Here is a 20,415-nt window from a genome sequence, read left to right on the forward strand (position 1 = left end):
CTTACTTAGTAGTTCAGAAATTTGGTGTTTTCTTTATAGAGAAGTCTAGAAGTCTGAGGCGACTGATGTTACAGTTTTGTAGGCTCATTTCTTTTTTTTTACTGTTTCTCCGTTCCTAATTTATTTTGGGTGTTGACTGCAAAGATATATGCCCGTAGTAAAACACACTGTCTTTTTTTTCTGAATATCGTCACCACACTTGCGATTTCTTGGAATATACAACTCATTTTGCATTTTTGAACTTTTTAGTATTCATCTATGTACGTTTTTGTTTGGTCAAAATATCGTGAAAGACCTACGAACCTTGAACTTATAACTTCTTATAACTTATAACCTGAAGTTTTTGTTTTGCTGCTAATCGACACACCTGTTTCATGGGTGGGACCCGCTTAATAGCTATTTTTATGCGTACGTGCTCTTGAAAAGATGTTTTCATGGTTAGTACATAGTTCGATCGGCATCTCGTGACTTGCATTCATACACCGCCTTCACGTCAGCGTTAGAATGAATACATTATGTCTTGGCATTTGCCTGCTGCGGTTTGTTTTTGTTAATTTCTTACTTTACTCTGTGCCCATGTAGCCAGTGTTCAGTTATTATCGTTGCATAGATCTAAGGTAGAGATGTAGTATCAGAGGGTAAACTCGCATTTCGCATTGAGAGCGAAAAATTTCTGTTTTCAGATTTGTGAAATCTACATGGTAACCTGTGAAAGTATTTCATTTTGCTTAATTTTGTCACAATTCTTAAGTAAATAGCCGAAGACCTTTTTTTTTGTTGCTATTTGTTGTTTTCTGCAGTTCGATCGATTTCCACATTCCCCAGGCAGAGTTTGCTGCCTATCGAAAACACGTTGCTTTTTCATCACGGAACATAGCTACAATCGATTTTTAACGATTTTCGAAAATTTAAGGACCTTGTTGTTAGTTAGTTGGACGTTATCTGCAATTGTTACCGTTATCTGTGTGAGGCATCGTATGAATATAAGCTTCATAGACAGCATACATACCGTACGATATGAAGGTTTCCCAACCATATTAAGAATTGCGACTTAACCACTACTGACATAATCTAACGGTAATTACACTCTAGGACAACCTGTAAGGAGAAAATCCTTCTATGATTCCAAAATTCTCGTTAACTCTACAAGTTTGTATTTTTTTTTTGTAGACGTATAGTCCACGAATAAATGAAGGTCTTCCAAACTTTCAGCGCTTCATTTCTTATATCCAACTTTCTTCGAAAGTCTTCAGAAATTTTGTTTATGAGAACTATCAATGGCTTCTTACAAGAACTACTTTTTTCAACCTTTTCTAGTTCCCGATGGTTTTTTTTTTTTTCATTTACAAAGAAGGAAGTTTGATTTCTGTTCTCTCCTTTGATGTGCACGGCATATAACGTACATTCTTATTAGGAAGATCGGCAAAGTTTGGATTTAACTTACGTGTTTCCTTGTGCGTGATCGATTGAACGCTCCTGAGAGCATCTTATTTATTGAGTGTTCGCCTCGTGCTGCAACGCTTTACACTAAATTTTGTCCTACTGCATTAGTCTCCCACTCGATGTTTGCTATGAATAATCATGAACGTGGTTTGTATCAAACAGATATCTACTAATCTCTACGCATATTAGATCCAGACAAGAGCACTTCAGGTATGCGGCTCTGGTCCGCCCCTACGGGCCTTTTCCCGTATTCATTCGATGAGGTTGTGTCCGTGTTTTGGGACCGATATCCTAATTCATTCGCCAAACACATCGTCTCTGAAGATGTGTTGGAGCGAAAAGTAACGGAAAATACAATTGTAACAAAGAAGCTCATCGTGAAGCACGGTAAGGAAGCCTTTTCTACCTTTTCGCTCCTTCATTTTGAAAAGACAAGTCAAAGTTTTTTTTTCTGCCCATATATTCTTCTTTATGTCTGGTAGTGTCAGTTTGCTCGAAACTTCTCAGGGAAGATTGTTGTGCTTCTTTCACTCCTCATAGCTGTGCACCTTTAGGAAGCTCGATCCTTAAAAGGGTTCCACGCTGGTTGTCGCGTATGACGGAAATAAGGACAGTGCCAGTATGTTAATGCTTTATCAGTTTATCTGTTACATTCTTTAACTCTTTATCAGCCAAAATCGTTGATCAGGTAATCGAAGAGAGCGTTTACGATCGTCGAACAAGGACGTTGACCACATATACACGAAATGTTTCGCACAACGAGTTGTTTGCGATGCACGAGCGATGTGTATACCGTCCGAGTTTGGTTTGTAATTTGTTTCTTTCATTTGTTTAGACATCATTTCAACATATAGCTATGGGAAGATATTTCCACTTTGCTCTGCTACTATTTCTCACTTCTGCAGCTCATTGATGATCGTTTAGGATTCCTTGAATGTTCCAATGACCGATCTTATACGTAGTGTCTACATTGCAATTAATTGCGGACGAATGAGTGGAGTTTACGAAAAACTGATGCTGCTGGGTTTCAAGAAATCTGTAAGTCACTTATCGTCAAAGGCTGCATAAGTATTTTTATTGCTTTTTATTATGATCGTAACTTTTTGTCCGACGAACTTCTTTGACAAAACAGGCTCTACAAACAAGCAGTTGTAAATGTTTGGAAGGTTCCTGATAGATTTTCTATTTTTAATTAATTCTGTTATTCCGTTTCAGGTGATCAATACTGGTAAGGGGATCGTGGAAAGATTGGAACAACGTTTTGGAATTCGAAATCTGTCGGCACTACCGAAAGAGAAGATGAAGATGATACGAGAGAAACTTTCCAGGACGGCTTTCGTGCATGAATTAAAATGCGAGGACAAGTAAATCAAGTGGTAGAATTGAATTACTCGTTTAACACCACTGCACCAATTATTTCTCGGTGTAGGTGTTGATCCTCGTTACATATTTGGTCTTGAGTCCGTCGTAGTCGGTGTGTATGTGTTTACTTTTCATAACGTTTTCCATATAACCTATGCGCAGTGCAGATATTACAGATTTAATAGTCGTTAGTGCAATGTTGTGTAATGTTTAGTGCAAACTCCACCCACAGTGAAGTTCGTAACATTGTTGATACTAGGTTTTCAATTGTCGTTTATTGACGGTTGTTTTAAATTGTGTTGTGATCAAATAATACCTGCCTTTCGTTCTTGACATTCTGAATGTTCTCAGTTTTCCTCGTGGGACTCTTTATTTATGAGTTGCTCTGATGAACTTTACGCACCAACTGCGATGGAATAATTTTACAAATTGTGCCGTTCTTCGCATTCCAGGATTCATCTGCGGTGATTTCGGAATTTTTTATTCTAACTGTAATTGTTTAGGATAGCTTAGTGAGAGAAACTCAAGTGCTTGGATATAAATGAGTCTTTTTGTATATAGCGAGAGGTTTTACATTCTTTTTATTATTGTCAAATAGTTGTTCTAGTTCATTGATTGATAATGAAGCGTTTCTGTTGTTCCTGTTGACAAGCGATTGAGAAGTTGGCTCCAGTCAGTCTCTTACTACCTTTCTGTGTATATTCGAAACTGAATCAGTTTATCCCACTGAAACACGCTATCACTTGCCCTCACATTACTACGTTTTCTCCTCACAACCGCAGGAGGAGATACTGACATTTTTTTTTGCATCAGTAGTTACCGTGCAAGGTGGTGGGAGTTTTTATTCAGAGCACTTGCATTAAACTTACTGCTAACGTCGGCAGCTCGCTTAATTTCTTACAGAAATCCTATTTATGTACGCTTGCTGGGATTGTGATTTGTGACTGAGATCGATTGTGAAAAGCTACTCGGTGAGATTACAGGATTTCTTTCTTGCCATATTTGTGGAGAACAGTCCTGTGATCTTTGATACCATTTATTCATTCGCTTTTTTTCTGCTTTAATATCCACTTCTAGAAAATCATGAGAATTGACAAAATTTATCGCTTCTAAGTCGCATACGCCATTATGTTCGTGCACAATTTTTGGAACAGAAGTGGTGTTCCCCATAATGAAACTTTAGGCTCAATTTTGTAGCGATGCTGATGCTGTTATTTTCGAAGTCCACTTTTTCACGTTAATTTGATATTTCATTTCGTTGGGACGAGATGTAAGGATCAAAGTGGAATCATCATTAATTTTCCTCGAACTGTAGCGATAAGTGATGCTAGAGGGAGTCTCATCTCAGTCCCAACCACTCGCTTCACTAGACCGCTCCGAATGCAGCCGCTTAAAGGCATCACTCCACGAATCTGTGGTGGTACGGATTTCTGGTGGAGTATTAGTTTATGGGATTATAAATTATTGAGAGAAAGGTGATTTCGTTCATTTCTTCCTAATTGCCGTAGAAAACGGCCCGGAAGATACGGCTTCGAGCGTTCTGGCGCACTATTTTCTATCGATTGGAGCACACCGCATCTTCCAGGCCGTTTTTTACAGGAATCAGATAGAAATGGACGGAATCACCCTTCTCTCCATAATCTACGATCCCGTATACGAATACTCCACCTGAAATCCGTACCACCTCAGATTCGTGGGGTGATGCCGTTAAGCAACTATATCAAGTTTATGTTGTTTTAAGCAGAGTGTATGATTGCAGATTTATTTTCAGGAAGGCTACACGGCTTTATTAGACGCCGTGGAGTGGCCATGTCTAAAACCTTCTACAACGTGATCACACTCGCATCGCTTGCCAGTCTACTTCACTGCGCGTATTCTGCCGCTCAGGTATGACCTTAACGTTTCTTTGGAGTTTTTTTTTTCGGAAGTTTAAATTTCACTTCTGTGTAATTCGTTTGGTCTTCTGTTAGTGCGACTTGTTAGCTTAATTTTGTCCTTTTTCCCATATTGACTGAATAACCTAGATTTTTCAGCACCGCTCTTACTTGCGTTTAACGGAGCAGCCTTTTGTTTCTTTACCCGCAGACGTACTCGCTCAAACGATCATTTCGCTTGTCGCCTTGATCTACGGTGCTACACACGTCGCCGGAGCATTTCAGCACATCAAAAGTGATCCGGTTAGTGCCCAAAACAAGTTTAATCCTCTCACCTTGGTGTAGTTGTTACTGATTCATTCCTACAAGCTCAAACGAAATTCTTTCGCTAGTGATTGTAGCGTAGATCCCTCCATCGCACTTTTTGATTATATGACGCAAAACATTGAGGACACTGTTGTAGTGCTGATCGACTTGAGGAAAAAACCGAAAAGTTTGCACACATCATATCGTAGTTGACGTCTGCTAACGTTATCTCTCACAGAAATGACATTCTTGATGATTATTGCTAATCCACCTTTGTAATTTCTGCACTGCTGAGTTTCAGATTTTGCATTTATAAGGGAGGCCCAAGTTCTTTCCTATTATCTCTCGTCCTTATGTAGATAAATTCGAAAAAAAAAACCTTCGATGTCACGTCCATAGTGGTTTCGGCATTTAGCCCGCGAAGTTTTTTTTTACACACTCCTGAACTTCATCAGTATTGATTTCACTTTTTTATGGTTATTATCGCTGTTCAGTGACACTGAACTAGATATCGGGTTTCCAACGTATCAGTGGGAAGACCTTGTAGCTGTTTATAATTCTGCTATTAGCTGTGGCAGGAATTTCTTCGAGTTCACTTCAGAGTAATTTCAAAGAAATAAATCTGTGTTGTAATTGTGACTAGTGTTAACACATGTTTTCAATTACATCCGTCGAGTTGTCGTGAACGATCGATTTTTTTCTATCATTAGCTTTTCCTTTATCATTTCTGTGACTATGCTGATCATGACGTTGTTTTTGACTTTGCTTGCTATGGTCTGTGTTAGAGAGCAGCTAAGCTTTTGAAATCAATCCAGTTATTTTGCTATCGGGGAGGAGCCGTCTCATGTTCTTCGTGGCTGAGCGCTCCACGGTTGATACATCGATTCGCTGACATTTAAAAAACACGAGAACTAGATCTTGAACCCCCGTCATTTTAGACACGCTTCCGGCAGCTATTCCACATATTTGATTTCTGGAACGTTCGGGATTCCAGGAATTCCAGCATTATCAGAACTAAATCGTTCTTAATTTCTCATCGTCATTTTTGTAGTATTAAAATTTTTGTTCTCTCTCTCTTGCAAGGGAATTTTTGAGTTATATGCAGCTATTCTCGCAATATTGCGATATTGGGCTCTTACATAATATTTACTTAGTACTTCATTCTGATCATGTTCGAGGAAAATTCTGCAGTGTTATATATTGCTACTGTCTGTTGTTTATTTTCGTAGGTTTTTGTTCTGGGGAAATAGCTGGCGCGAACTAGTTAACACCCAGTACCTTATCATGTTTTATCCATCGTCAGTATTCATTTTGCAAAAGTGCACTGAGATTTCTTTTTTTAATTGTTCATAATACTTACGGTTTGGTGAATGTTTCACATTCTTCTGTTCAACTGAATCAACAGATTTTCTTTTTCTCATAATGAAAGAGCATGAGATTGTTATTTATGGTCGTACACACTTTAGAATCGTAATCGGTCATGGGACGAGGCTGCGAGCTGCATGTCTTTCATCACATTCGAACATCGTGGCAAAGCTATGTCGCCGGCGCATGCAGTAGTTCGTCAGCGTACAGAGGAAGTGGCACAGGTACAGAGTTTCACAGTAGAGGATTGCTTGGCATATTCGCTCATTTGATAGCGCTTGTGGATTTTCTGTACTAAAGAAAAACTTTCAGGCCGCCTCAACTTCCCGCGAAGATTGAGCACAGCACATATGAGCACATTTACTAGTAATGTGTTCAAAATTTGTCCAGTTGCTCACCATCAACATTCTTCTATATCACCTCATTCAAATCAAACCTTTACAACTTCTTCATCAGTTCCTAATTCTCCGCCCTCTTCTTCGTCTCAACCAGATTTTACACATTTACCTGGCGCAAGGTAATTTTTTTTTACAGATTCTTCTGTTTCTTATTTCATATGAAAAAAAAATTGATAGACAATTGCCTGAAGGATAGATACTTTTGTTTCCCCAAACATTTTTACGGTGTGCAATGTTCTTTTCAATCGCAAAATATTTTCCCAAAAAGGACTTTATTAATTTGTAGCTGCTAAGCGTTATATTTCTTATCATAAAAGCCTCAGTTTTGGATTGTTTCCTTCCCTTTTCCGCTGTAGGGAAAAATAAAGTGTCTGACGCTGTGAACTTGTACTACTCTCCATTAACTTCGTTTTTTGAGGTTCTTTTGTCATGTCTTTAGTATCAATGTTTGTCCATTAATGATTCTGGGAGCGAATTCTTGTCATATTTTAGGGAGCCTAAGATAAAACCATCGAGGCCACCGAGAGTGCTGGAAATCACAAAAGAACAAGCGAAGGATGCTTTCGACCATTGTTTAGAGGTGACGTACTCCTTAATTTATTAAAAATCGTTCCTTGTCTGGTTCGCAGCTTTTCCATTAGTTTTCGTTCGTCTGCAACTATATTTTTATACGCCCTTGGCGATTTGATAAACTTACTGTCAGTTAACGATGTCTGCTGCTGCTATTCACTCAACATGGATAAATTTCATCCAGAAATGCACAACAAACAAAGAACTAGTTTACCGCACAATAACATCATGTCGCCTTGTTTTGATGTGTTCACTTGAAAGTGCGCTGTCGTGTATGCCACAACTGGTGGCGAAGGCATTGTGTCGACTGGAGACGTTACGTTCTCGATTGAGTTTGCAATGCTTTCCACCTCCACCGATTTATGGGACAAGAGTTGATATAGTGGTGGTGTCGTTGCTAAAACAGCTATAGTAGGTTCAAAACGGCATGAAGCTCGGTGCATGTGCGTGAGCAGCTGCGTTCGAAGCGGCTCGGCAGAGATAGCGGTTGGAATCGAGATCGGACCATCGACCACTGCAACAATGAACGGTGGTAGAAGGGGTCCTCACTCGAACTGAACCGCTGTGCTCCTAAAGAGATAAAAACTATCAAATACGAGGAAGAAATCCTAAGGTCCCATCAATTATCGTCCAATCCATCGGGGGAGATGATTACCACTGTGTGCTTCCATGGCGAGTGTGTGCTTCCCCCTAAGACGAATGTGTCAGGCTGACACAATGAGTTCGACTGCGATTGAAAACAGTGAAGAGTAGTGCTGCGACCTTCTTCCCTCAAATAAACACATTTATTCCATATTTATGTAACCGCCAAGGTTGTCACACGTTTTCCTATCTTTTTGTCCTACCTTAGCTAACCGTCAAAATCCTTTTAAATCTTGGGAGGCTTCTTTTTCGTAGGCTTTGTCTTCAAGGTGCTCTTCTCAGTGCATTGTTGTAGTATTTCTGCCCAAAACTTCTTTGCTGTGATCAAATAAGTCTTGATATTGGTGCTTCTAACAGAGATTGATCCCTTTGTTCTGTACTACAAAGGTCCAAGAAGCTCATTTTTCTTCTTATAGTTGGTACGAACTCGCGATCAAGACAACTACCAGGCAGTTCTCACCATGCCTAAAGGTAACAGACCTGAAATATTAGCGGTAAGTTCATTGGTTTGTGCAGCATGATTTTTCCTTTAATCAAATTAGGCGATGAAGTTCTCTTGTTATTTGAAATTTTGCAGTTACTTGCGTTCAATGTTGAGTTAGCAATGGTACGTGAGAAAATTAGCCCGCGTAGTGCTGATACTACAGGTATGTATAGACTACAATTCTGGCGTGATGCCCTCAAATCCATCTACGGAGATTCTACAATGCCAGTTCCGAGGTATCCGTTTTTTTGTGGTTTTTTCATGATATTAGTGGTTTCTGATTCCGCTTTAAAAAGTTCCCAGTCCAGTGGCTTTCGGGCATAGGTTTTCTCTTTTCAGACAGCCGGTGGCAATTGCATTGTGCGCATTTGCACCCAAAGCGTCTTTGCCTCTTCTCGATTCTCTAGTGACATCGAGACAACAGTCAATTGGCGATAAACCCTTCAAAACTGTTGAGGATGTGGGTTAACATACGTTTTCTTTTTTCCATGTTTCGTATTAATTTTTCTTAGCTATTTTGTATCATGACAATAATAGTATTCATTCATTCTTTAATATTCAGAAAAAGACTTTATGTCATCAAATTATCGTTGTAAAGTTCAGAGTGTTTGCACACGGTTCATCTCTTGTACCACAGCCTAAATAATATATTTTGCATTTATTCATCGCATGTTTAACATCTCGTTTGGTTTTTTCCTTTTTTGTTTTTGGCAGGATCTGGAATCATGTCAGCGTACAGTTCTTTCAGTTATCAGCTTATGGAAAAACTACTACTGGTGCACTTGTACGGCTACAAGCGGAATCTCTTGCAAGAGAATGTGCTGTTTTAACACCTCCAGAGGAAGTAGTCTACGCAGCGAACGAATTAGGAGCGGCGTACAGTATCATGAACCTTATAAGGTGAGGTGCTAATAAAAGTTCGTGAGAATATGAATACTGTCTCCTATGCATGTCGCAAAACTATGTTTAGATCCTCTCTGCCACTAATGGCTCGAGGAGTGGTATTACTGCCAACTGATCTCCTTACACTGCACAGTCTTACGCTAGACAAAGTGTACAATAGAAAAAATCCTGAAGCAGTTGTTGCTTTGGTAAAAGATTTGGTTCAGGTTCGTTCGATTTTCTGTTTTGTTACGGATTTTTTTCTAAATCTCTATATTCGAGCGTAACGAAAGGCCCTTGTATTGGGTTTGAACAACTGATTCAATGATTTTGTCCTATTCTCTCAACTTCGTACCGATTTGAAAATATCTCATGATTTTCACCCGTATTTTTTTAGTCATGTTGGTGCTGATGTTTACCAGAGAGAACAGCAAGCTACAAATTGAAAATAAGTCACGTATTTGCGTAGCATGATTACTTTAAGACGCTCAGAATCAATTGAACGACATTTGCAGCCAATTCAGTAACACCCATTTATACCAGGAGGTTAAAAAAAAGATTGAGACGAAATCAAGGGACATCGAGCATGACTGGAAGCAACATTACAAAGCATGTGAGAAAGAAAACATGGAAAAGCAGAAGTTACTGATAATTTGGAAATTTGTAGAGAACATGTGTTTCCTTCCAAATTTGCTCAAAAGTATCCAGAACTCAAATGTGCTATGCTGTATCATCCTCAGTTTAGGTAGCATCCTCACATCTACTTGCTTCAAAAAAAGTATACGCCTCCGTACCTCGCGCGTTATGCCCTGCTCTTGCTGCCTCTTCTTCTATGGTGAATTATCTAATTAAAAACGTCAAGAAGGTTTGTTTCCATAGTTTCTTTCACTTTTCACATCCCATTTTCATGTAAAATTTTAAAATGTATTGAATGGATTTGATTGACTTTGTTCACATATCTTGATTTTTTTTTCAGGTAAAATATGATTTGTACAACCCTCGATTGCAAAGACGTCCCCCGTTTCTTATGTGGTCCCTGTTATTTAAGCGTGCGCTGGGTAGATATTGAGACATTTTTGCCTGTTCTTTCTGAAATCTTCTATTTTTATCCTCTTTTTTCTCGTTTGTTGCTTGTTTTCTGCCTGGCAACGGTTTCTGGTTGAGCTTAACTTCGTTCAAAATGTTATGAACGATCGCTTGTAGCTGTTAGTATTTATATGTCTGAGTAGTCTAACATCTATATGTTCTCTTCGTCTGTTCTCTTTCATTTTTTTCTGGGAACCAAAGTGGTATTTAAAGAGAAATACGAAGTGATATGTTGTTCTTCAACCTTACTGTGAGTTGTGTTAGTGAACCCTGTGGTGAATAATAAGTGTTGTTAAGTGTGTTGGCTTCATTGTATGAAATGATGTTCCCGAAAAAATGCAGAACGTCCAGAGAAAGCTGTCGAAATTCGTTCGATTTCTTTGTTCAAACTCTTGAGTGAAATTTACTAATTGGGTTTTTTTTATGACAATGCTGTGCGAGTTTCTGAAATACTCTGTCAGCTACATCTGCTATTTTCTAGGATTATTCTTAACGTGGAACTCAGTTGACATTTCTCATCACTTTCACTTTTTTGAGCATTCCATCTATATAGTTAATCGAAATAATAGAATAATATAACAACATAAAGGTCACCCGGAAATAGGATAATAATTGAATATTGATTTATTGTGAACGCTGCACAGATTATCACAGATTACAGGAACTGAAAGAAATGGCAATTAAAAGAAAATGTACATTACGACCAAGATGTTAGAGATTACAGATTTCCTAGCGACACGACTCATGAAATTTTGTAGGTCTGCATTTACGTCGAATGCACTTTGACGCAGAGAATTTCCACTAACTCTTGATCCGTGAAAAGATAGCCGTAGTTGATGCGTGTTTGCTTTTATAATTATCAGCTTAAGCGTCGATTAAAAATATCAGTAAGGTGATTTTATTCTATCCGTTGATGAACGATCCGATAGCGTTGTTTGCTCCTCCACCACCGAAAATCTGTCCAAACAATTTGAATAAATCGTTGCTTCTTGGTACGGCCACACCAGGAATTATTGCTACTGAAACAAAATCATTGTAAATGATGGAATAAGGAGTATTTAAAAGTGTAGACAAACTATTAGGTTGTGGTGTTGTAGTGGGTGGAGGTGGTAGCGCCACACATTTGTCTCCTTTCTGTTCAAATCCGCACCGACACATGCAACGACCCCGGTAGCAGCCGGAATTTTGTGGACATTGTCTTTGTACGAAGCACAAGCTGCCTAATCCTCCAGGCTGGAATAAAAAATAAGTTGAGCGTGAAATCTCCAGCCTTAGCATACTGCTTCGTTTTCCTTTAGGCTAATACAAGAACATTCTCGGGCTGGGTTTGAAAATGGTGATGTTTTGAAGGCGAAGATTTCCTTTTTCAGTTGCTTTTTTATTCTGATTCAAGCATAATGTGGAAAAGCATGACGGAAAATAGAACTTTAATATGTCCCCAGAAATATTAGAAAAATGAATTCAACCTTTCATTTTGATGAAGGATGTGGATAGGCAGCGATCATATTTCAAACAAAGCGTCGTAATTCTTCTATCTAGTTAAAAGAAACGTTTTAGGAAGGCTTTACGAAGTATGATCGCGAAAATACTATTCTCAAGTAAAAGATTTCTTCGATGTCCCATTTATACTAGGAAATACGTAATACATCAAACCTTCATACAACTAGTATCCTTGCTAAGAGCCTCGGTTTCACAATCTCGTGAACATGTCTGTGATGGATTCTTGGCAGGATGAGTAAGTGTGTCGACGGATGGGTGGAATCCGGACAAGCACTGGCACTGCCCCTAAAACTGCTATTTGTAATTGCAGGCATCAATAGACATAAGAGGGCTGGAAACGCTGGAGCCCTTCTCTATCGAAAAAGAAGAGAGATTTGAAAAGAAACTGCTCGGACTACAAGATACAATCGAAGGCAGGTGTAGCATTCCTGCAGGTATCGATTCTTTTGAAAGGGGCTTTGTGCGTCTCCTGTTCCAGTCCTCGGTAGTATAGTGGTGAGTATCCGCGTCTGTCACATGCGAGACCCGGGTTCAATTCCCGGCCGGGGAGGATTTTTGCATTCTCGGTTCAGATTTCGGAATTAATCTTATTTTTCATTTTTATAACTGTCTTTGATTGATGATTTGATTGATGATTTTGATGTCATTTTTAAGGCGAACTGATACAGTACAACAAAATAATTGAGTTGAGTGACTTTTTTCAAAGCCAGCATATCACAAAACTGACGATGTTGGGTTCTCCGTGAAACAGCTTAAAGTTCGGATTTCAGATTACGACTATGAGTGTGGCTCCACTCCCGTATTTAGTTTCCCCCATATTTAAAAATAAAAAAAATCGGACTTAAAGACGGGGTAGGCACTCCGTTTCTTCCTACGAGGTACCTTAGAACGCGCTATCCTTGTGCACGCTCCGGTTCGCTCAGTATCCTATTTGTTTTCATTAAATAGGCTGCTGAGGAGACCTCATTGGCTCTCTACCGTTCGCTCGTGGATGCAGCGCGCGCACAGTGATGATGCGTTTGCGTACTCTAGCTCTATCTGCCCATAGAGACCTAACAGTTGCTTTCGTAATATACTGTCTTTAACCCAAATTTTACGGGAAACCTTTAAAAAACCGCACCTTGACGCATTCCATTCCTTCACCTCCTCCACACTGTGCGTTTGTAGTACACGCTGAATTCAGTTGGCCACGTGGAATGCACTAAACAACCATGGATAAATTTTGTGAAAGATCTATATTTGTAACAAACCTACTTTTGCAGTTGAATCTTAACAAAAACAAAACGATCAATCTCATATACCTGGTTGTTGGCATAAAGTGCGTTAGGAGCCAGCGCATTACATGGTCGACGACAACAGACCGCTTGAGAGACAAGCCCATCTAAGAGTACTTGTTTAATAATATTTCGAAGAAAAAATGCAAGAAAACCAAAAGATTCAACTATTAGACTTATTCTTTTTGTTCTCTGAAACTTCTCCGGTTTTCAACATCTAACAAAAATTCAGGTGCTACTTTCACCGTGTACAACCTCGAAAACTCCCACTATTTTCAAATTTTTCTGCTTTGTTTTGACATAAATGGCATATAACGTAACTGTAAAACGTTTACGAGAAATATTCTTGGTGGGACCGTACGACCAAGGCGTTCCTAATGTAATAGTTACACTATAATTTCACTCCACTTCTTACCATACAAAAGTACAGTATCGGGCCATCCTAAGATGGTTTTACTTCCAACTTGCATTCTCTGCGATTTTTTGCATCTGCTTACCAGCGTTTATGCCCTGAATTCTGTCACATTCCAGTTTACTGAACAAAGCTGAACCTACTGGTGAAGCAAAAAGCTTACAATTGTAATTTAGTACATAGTACTCAGCATAGAAATAGAGAAGGTGCATTACGCATCCAAGAGCCTCATTTTCGGATAGAAATTTTACCGAAGAACCGCGTGTGGTTTGAAGATATGCATTACAAAGAAAAGAAAACCACGTCGAACGTCTTCCAGTATTGTTCACAGTGGTTCCAGAGAACATGAAGATTTAGCTGTACTCTTCGTATTTGCACTTTTTTCTTTGAAAAACACGAAATTCATTCAAGGCCATCACATCGCTACCAAACCGGCTTTAGTTTTTAGATGGTTCTAGATAAATTACGTTAAAATCTCCCCACCAGACAAATAATGACAGAAATGTGTATCGCTTGGACATCTGAGAGGTTGTGTAGCATTTGGATCACACGAGTACTTTGTGTCAACGTGGCTGGCCAACGGACAAACAACTGGACAACAATGGCCAACTGGTGAGTCTGCCGCTGCAACACAATACTGCCCTGGGGGACAATCGTCCTGATCGGATGGTAGGTTGAAAGCCTAAGACGTGTATTTGTTGGGAGAAATATAACGAGAACCATTCCGAAGAATAATCATGAACGACAAACCAGCGCTGATTCTGTTTTAATGACACAACGTTGTCCAGGAAGACCGCCTAGTGGACAGTTAGCTGCTGCCACACAACGTGATCCCTGGAACACTTATGACTAATTAGCTGTATCAGTGTTTTCTCAAGAAAAATTGATATTTTCTTGTTGTACTGTTAGAGAAATCAGTACGGTAAAAATGAGAACATATCTCACCTGCTGAATGGTACCAGAAATGCAGACACATTGCGAATTCACACATGCAGAGAATGGTGATGTACAATCGTAATGTCGTGAACAACGATCACCAACACGAGAGCCGGAAAACGCGAAAAATATCTAGTAATCGATTTTCAAATGCTACTTTACATTTAGATTCGAAAAAAAAAACAACAAATAACGATGAGTGATGAGTTCGTACTCCTGCCAGACTTTTCCATTCAATGAGAGAGAAAATGACTTACTGGTAACACATTCCCCATTGCTTATCCTTGTTGTTCCTCGCTGCACGCATTGACATTCCCCATTTCGACAAAACAATGGTTCACGACATTTGTTAGTGCAAGAAGCTCCTACTTTGGCAGGAACTGAAACATATTCAGAAATAAATGCTCTAAGTAAAACGATCTATACATCTATAAAGTAGGGTCGAAAAGACCTAAAGTCTGGCGCAATTTGGCTCAGCGGTTGTGCTCGAGATGGGACCCTCGTTAGCTACAATCGAACTGCAGAGAGGAGCGGAAGTCACTCCGCGCCGTGGAGAGCGCAACAGCTTACGCAATTGCGCCAAACATAAGATTATTGTGACCAAGGCGTACATCTACACATCTATACTGCTCAGAACACTATCGTTATGGTCATGGTCATATATGAGAACCTCACAAGCATAGATGTCAAAATAAGGCTTTTTCTATGAAAAATTTTCCAATACCCACGAGGAACACATCTTGTATTTCTTCCCTTTTCATCGTTCGCCTCTATGTAATGTGGATGGCAACGACAACGATTTCGAAGACAAATTGAACCCTAAAATCTTAGCATCGTAGCAATCAGAAGTGCGAAGAGAAAGGTAAACACCAAATAATGAACTCAGTGGATATGACCATGCTCTCCTCTTTGGTTTTCATTATCAGAGAATCACTAAATTGTAGAGTTACATAATAAGCATAATCCATCAGGATACGCACAATCCATCATGAAAGTTATCCAAAATATGGCCCATACAGCAAGTTCAAGTCCTCTCTCAGCACATTTTTTGAGGACAGCATGGTTAAATTATATTATAACCAATCAAGTAATCAATCAGATCTGACATTCTTACGTGAAATAAACGAGTCATAGTAACAAAAAAGTAATATTGAACGAACTTATAATTTGCGGGAAAAGCGGAACAAGTAAAAGGGAAAAAAATGAAATAGGAACACATAGAGCTAGCGCAAGAAAGAGAATACCAACCACAGAGACAAGAAAATGTGCTACTTGCGACCTAACAATGCAAAGAGAACTAGTTCATGTCGAAAGTAATAATCTACGCCATGCACATAAGTCGTACCCTGGCGAAATTATATGCTGCAAACTTGCAATCTGTGTTTTTTTTTTTTGGTACCGAATTTCAAAAGTAAAAGTTTTTGATGTCTTATGACTTATGTGTTGTTGTTCATTAGAAACTAGCATTCGGATGTGAGAGGAAAATTACGGGACTGCCCCGCCCTCCGTTCTCGTCACCATTGGTCAGCCCTTTGAATTGATATTAGATGTCCCCATAGAGATTCTCATGCAGTTACTAAGGAAGCAGGTTCTCTCAGCGCAAAACGCCACCGTGATATGATTTCAACTACAATAACTATATATCCGGATACACATTGGGATAACAATGTAAAGATGCAGCTAAGAAAAACGACGGCACGAAAAAAAACGGGACAGATGTCTTTAGAAAGAAATTGGAAAAAAATAAAGGATATTGTTGTGCAAAAAGAACGGAGAAAAAAGAAGTCAGCTGGGTAAAAAATGGAAAAATAAGGATGACCTGATCAAAATGGATACTACCTTGTGCTCGCAGTCAGCGTTAACGTCGCATACTCCTCCAATGGCTGATTTTCCTGGAATATTCGAATAGCAATAGCAGCATGTTTACGTCGAAGAATTTACGTGGAGATTATTGATCTTCTCTTTGTAGGACCTACTTCTTTCGAACTACAGTAATTCTCTGGAGCTCATAAAACACCTACCATAACATGGCGTGTATTGAGTAGCTTGTAGATCTGCGAACGATTTTAGCGTAAATAAAACTATGTACAGTAGTAATGTAACGTGAGGTGGATGACCCATTAAGGACGTTGCTGGGATCGATCGAATCGACGACGGATCGACGACGCGAATCGCCACCCCTCGCGGTGGCGGTTTCGCGTAGTGACCGCGATATTCCATGAGATGTCCATCCAGCCCTGCTTGGCTGGGTTGACTGGGTTTCACACAGCCGTGACATGCTAGGTGTCGTGCCAGGTACAAGTGAACTCTTACAAATCATGCGGAACATTCAATTGCTCTTTTTTTAGCCGTTAGTTCCAGAACTTAGCTTACGATTTGATTTGCGATCAGCTTTGAAAAAAATCATTGAGATTCGGTGGAGGGATCGTGGCACCAGTAATTCCAGACGTATTCGATCTGACATCATTACCTTCTTCCCTCCGTGCTAGCGCCTTTTCTCCGGATTTTTCCCGCACTCGTTAGTTCCTCATTTATGGCGTAGAATAAATTGTACAAATAAACAACTGAATAAATAAACATAGATGAATTCCAACATTACCAACTATATACGATAGTCGAATTGTGCAAGTGCACAATATACCCTGGATTCTCGACACGATTAAGCCAGTTTTGTGAAAAATAGAGCAGAGCTTTTTAAAACTGAAAAAACTTCAAAGTTTATATAATACCAAGACGGTACGAAATTCCTTCTTGAATTTCTTAAAAAATCTCTTTTTTTTTGAGAAATTTCGCAATTTAGAGATAAAGAAAACACTAAATATAGTACTAGTGCTGTATCGAGAAAACCGAACCAATGGGACCCATTATTTATTTGTGATTTTTCATTGTTTCAAAGATTCTCTGAAAATTTGTCTAGTTTTAAGATGTGCAGCGAAAGTTCAATAGCTGGAAAAAGTTGGAAGGAAGGAGAATTATGAGCAAAACTAAACTACTTCTATTATACAGTATACTAATGTATAGAACACGATTAACGATAGCATACTATAAATCTGACGTGGTACGAATTTCTCATGGAAAGCTTCTACACGAGGTCATACATTACGGAAAACCACATGGTCCCGCTCATCGCTCCGTGATCGTCGTAGGAAATGGCATGGGAATCGCCTTAGTTCCTACGAGGTTCTTTAGAACGCCGGCCTATGTGCACGTTCCGTTCTCTTCAGCAGTCTAATCATTAGTTTAACTTGAATAGACTGGAAAGGAGGAGACGCTACTTTCCCTTGAAGACTCGTTCGTTGATGAGGCGCGTACACAAGGGTGGCGCGTTGCAATGCAAGCCGTCGTAAAAAAAAGGACGACGACTTCCGGGTCGTTTTTTACAGCGATTACGGAGAGATGAGCCGAGCCACCTGGTTCTCCACCATCTACGACCCTGTATAGAAGTTTTCCAAGGAAATACGCCGTATTACGTCAGATTCGTGGTATGCTGTCTTTAAAGCTTAACGACTGAGAATTAGAAATGGTGTTAGTTCAATCCAAGGGAGAATTCAAAGAAATATTTCTCAGCTGTTATTCACCCAAAAGTTTCTTGAAATTTGCGCGACTACCTATTTATTGTAGTGTGGAGCGGAGTCTTTGGAGGTCGGATTTTCGCTTGTAGTTCTGTTTCTTTTTTCCACATTTTTTTCGAGCTTACATTGTCCTCCATTCTTTGTTCTTTTTAATGAGATGGGAACAAATATCGCTGGCTTCGTTGAGGATCGGCGAAAGATGTTTTCAGACTCAGCTACCGAGTGCTTAATTCTTTTTCCCGATGGAATATTCACTTATTTCGCCTTTCCTTCATGAGAACCTTGGAGTAGCATGTCATATTTTGATCGGGAAATCTAGAACGTGCAGTCTTATGTAACGATGTTCGACGTCTCGAGGAAACCGAAGTGCTATCAGTGTTTCGTGATAAGACCGTCCACTCCTCAATTACTATGTTGCGTCCAAAAAAAATACAGCAGGACACCGTGCCATTCCTGCTAATCATAGATATTTCCCGTCAGGACCAAAATGATTTTAAAAAAAAACACCGTTATCCACCACCCAAACGAGGTTTACAAGGCAAAATTCATCCAGATGAAATTTAAACAGAATTATTTCGCGCGCGATCGGTGATGCTCTACGGCGGCATGGACGAGATGGCTGCCGCCCTCCCGCACAGGAGCTTTGCATTTTTTTTCCGGTCAACAGCGAAATAATCCTCTCTTCTACCGCTTATTTTTACGGATTTGTCTGAGTTGGTGAGAAATGACTAGTTTGGATTTGGTTGCGGTCATCTGAATAGGTGGGACCCCCAGATTTCCTCTTTTCGGACATTCCCTGAATGGAGGAAACCTTCCGTGAATGGCGGATGAGATGGTGGTGGTGCTGTGCCTTATGTGCTCAATTAAAAATGATCGATTTGAAAACGGCATCATTGTTGAGATGATGCCCCATATTGTCCGTGATTCCTTTCCTTCGAGCAATTTCCCATCCGATGCTGACCGTTTTTTTTTCTTCTTTCTAATGGACATGTACATTTGGTCGCTTTTATTGGTTTCGCATCCGCATCGATTTGCCGTCGCCTTATTCGAGCAGCGAATACCACTAGTCTCTAGTCTCTTTTTTGGATTTTTTGTGGAAAATTTTGCATATTATTAAAGTTACGAGAAGATTTTAGAGTGGTTAGTCTCTGTTGGAAAGAATATTCCCGCCAAATTAGTGTTTTTTTTTTGAAATTACGGTTAAATTCCCGTTTAGTTCAAGTCTTATGACTCCATCATGTCCATAAAGAATCCATAAAGTTTGAAGGAACTGCGATAAGCAGTCGTAATTATGATAAGGTTCAAAAATGTCTACCTATTTGTGTGGAAGTTTCTATGTGACTGTGTTCGTGATTTTTTAAAAAGATTCAGTAGGAAAGCAAACAATCTAAAATACTATCTATTGCGATTTTTTTCAAAGTACCTGTCAATGTTCAATGAAAAAAATCTTAGTTAAAGATAACCGAAATATCTTTGCTTTTTTCCTTTCTTTGCCATCTTTATCTTTCGTTATTCGCTATTGATAGCGTTATTGTTAAGATACATCGTTCCTTCTGTGCACTTTCCTACCCACATTGGTGTATCTGGGTGCAAATTTGTAAATTTATTACTCTATCTAAGTAATAAGTTAATAGCTAGCCTTTTTTTTTAGCACTGAAGTTGGGCAGAGACTATGAAAACAGCTTTTGTAACCAATTTATGGTGTGCTTAAACTGCGCTCTTTCAGAATTTCTATTGTAAAAAGTCATTTCTATCATAAAACATTGCTTATGGATATGGGTTCTGAGTAAATGACCGGGTTTCTTCTGAAAAAAAAGTAACAGGCGCCGTTGATTTCGTTCTGTCTCGATGATTTTAGCGGCATCGAGATGAAATTTCCAGAATTTCCTATATGAACGATGCGATCTAAAACAATAAGAATGGACGTACTTAGGTCGTTTTCAACAAAAATTAACTTAATTTCTGAAAAGCGAGGCTAAGATGGTAGCTGCTACACATACATTTCATTGTTTCCTTGTAGTTTTCTTCCTGCTCCTTCTTCCTTTCTCAATCTTTCCGCTTTTTCCTGCGTCGTTCTGGATCTGTGACTGAGATACGGTCTTCGCAATTCTGCCCACCGCTGTCTCTCAACTCGCAGTAGTTTTTTCTTCCACTTTTTCTTGTTCATAGTTCGTAAATGGAACTAGAATTTGTCGTTTGTACTGCAGTTGGCAATGTGTACAATAGTTTCTTTGATAGGAGCGTAGTGTTGTGATCGTTCTAAAAGAAATTCTAGCGGAGACAGTAAGCTAACAATGAAAAACAAATCG

At 39.3% G+C, this 20,415-nt stretch overlaps 2 protein-coding genes across 6 annotated transcripts; one reads left to right on the forward strand and one right to left on the reverse strand.

Annotated features, from left to right (window-relative positions):
* Positions 1 to 1,655: 1,655 nt before the first annotated feature.
* On the forward strand, positions 1,656 to 10,395 carry RB195_020512 (uncharacterized protein; the record flags this gene model as incomplete). 4 transcript variants are annotated; one of them, XM_064188845.1, is made up of 10 exons in its annotated part: positions 1,656 to 1,830; positions 1,998 to 2,062; positions 2,132 to 2,248; positions 2,368 to 2,481; positions 2,659 to 2,781; positions 3,755 to 3,776; positions 4,577 to 4,692; positions 4,839 to 4,982; positions 6,452 to 6,574; positions 6,663 to 6,689. In XM_064188845.1, 10 exons carry the CDS (start codon positions 1,656 to 1,658, stop codon positions 6,687 to 6,689), a joined length of 1,026 nt encoding a protein of 341 aa, XP_064044725.1. The 4 variants fall into 4 exon arrangements, with proteins under 4 accessions (XP_064044725.1, XP_013299025.2, XP_064044726.1 ...); XM_064188844.1 differs by lacking the exons at positions 1,656 to 1,830; positions 1,998 to 2,062; positions 2,132 to 2,248; ... (3 more) ...; positions 4,577 to 4,692; positions 4,839 to 4,982 and adding exons at positions 7,241 to 7,328; positions 8,377 to 8,454; positions 8,538 to 8,680; ... (3 more) ...; positions 10,072 to 10,191; positions 10,303 to 10,395 and having other exon boundaries at positions 6,466 to 6,574; positions 6,663 to 6,867; XM_013443572.2 differs by lacking the exons at positions 1,656 to 1,830; positions 1,998 to 2,062; positions 2,132 to 2,248; ... (5 more) ...; positions 6,452 to 6,574; positions 6,663 to 6,689 and adding exons at positions 6,701 to 6,867; positions 7,241 to 7,328; positions 8,377 to 8,454; ... (4 more) ...; positions 10,072 to 10,191; positions 10,303 to 10,395.
* A 920-nt stretch (positions 10,396 to 11,315) lies between these two features.
* RB195_020513 (uncharacterized protein) lies at positions 11,316 to 16,754 on the reverse strand (the record flags this gene model as incomplete). 2 transcript variants are annotated; one of them, XM_064188847.1, is made up of 12 exons in its annotated part: positions 11,316 to 11,431; positions 11,489 to 11,645; positions 12,066 to 12,197; positions 13,033 to 13,113; positions 13,214 to 13,293; positions 14,082 to 14,280; positions 14,349 to 14,432; positions 14,544 to 14,666; positions 14,799 to 14,914; positions 15,263 to 15,353; positions 16,374 to 16,426; positions 16,556 to 16,754. In XM_064188847.1, 12 exons carry the CDS (start codon positions 16,752 to 16,754, stop codon positions 11,316 to 11,318), a joined length of 1,431 nt encoding a protein of 476 aa, XP_064044728.1. The 2 variants fall into 2 exon arrangements, with proteins under 2 accessions (XP_064044728.1, XP_064044727.1); XM_064188846.1 differs by lacking the exons at positions 14,799 to 14,914; positions 15,263 to 15,353.
* Positions 16,755 to 20,415: the final 3,661 nt, after the last annotated feature.

This window comes from Necator americanus, chromosome II (genome assembly GCF_031761385.1).
Source record: "Necator americanus strain Aroian chromosome II, whole genome shotgun sequence".
Classification (NCBI taxonomy): Eukaryota; Metazoa; Nematoda; class Chromadorea; order Rhabditida; family Ancylostomatidae; genus Necator; species Necator americanus.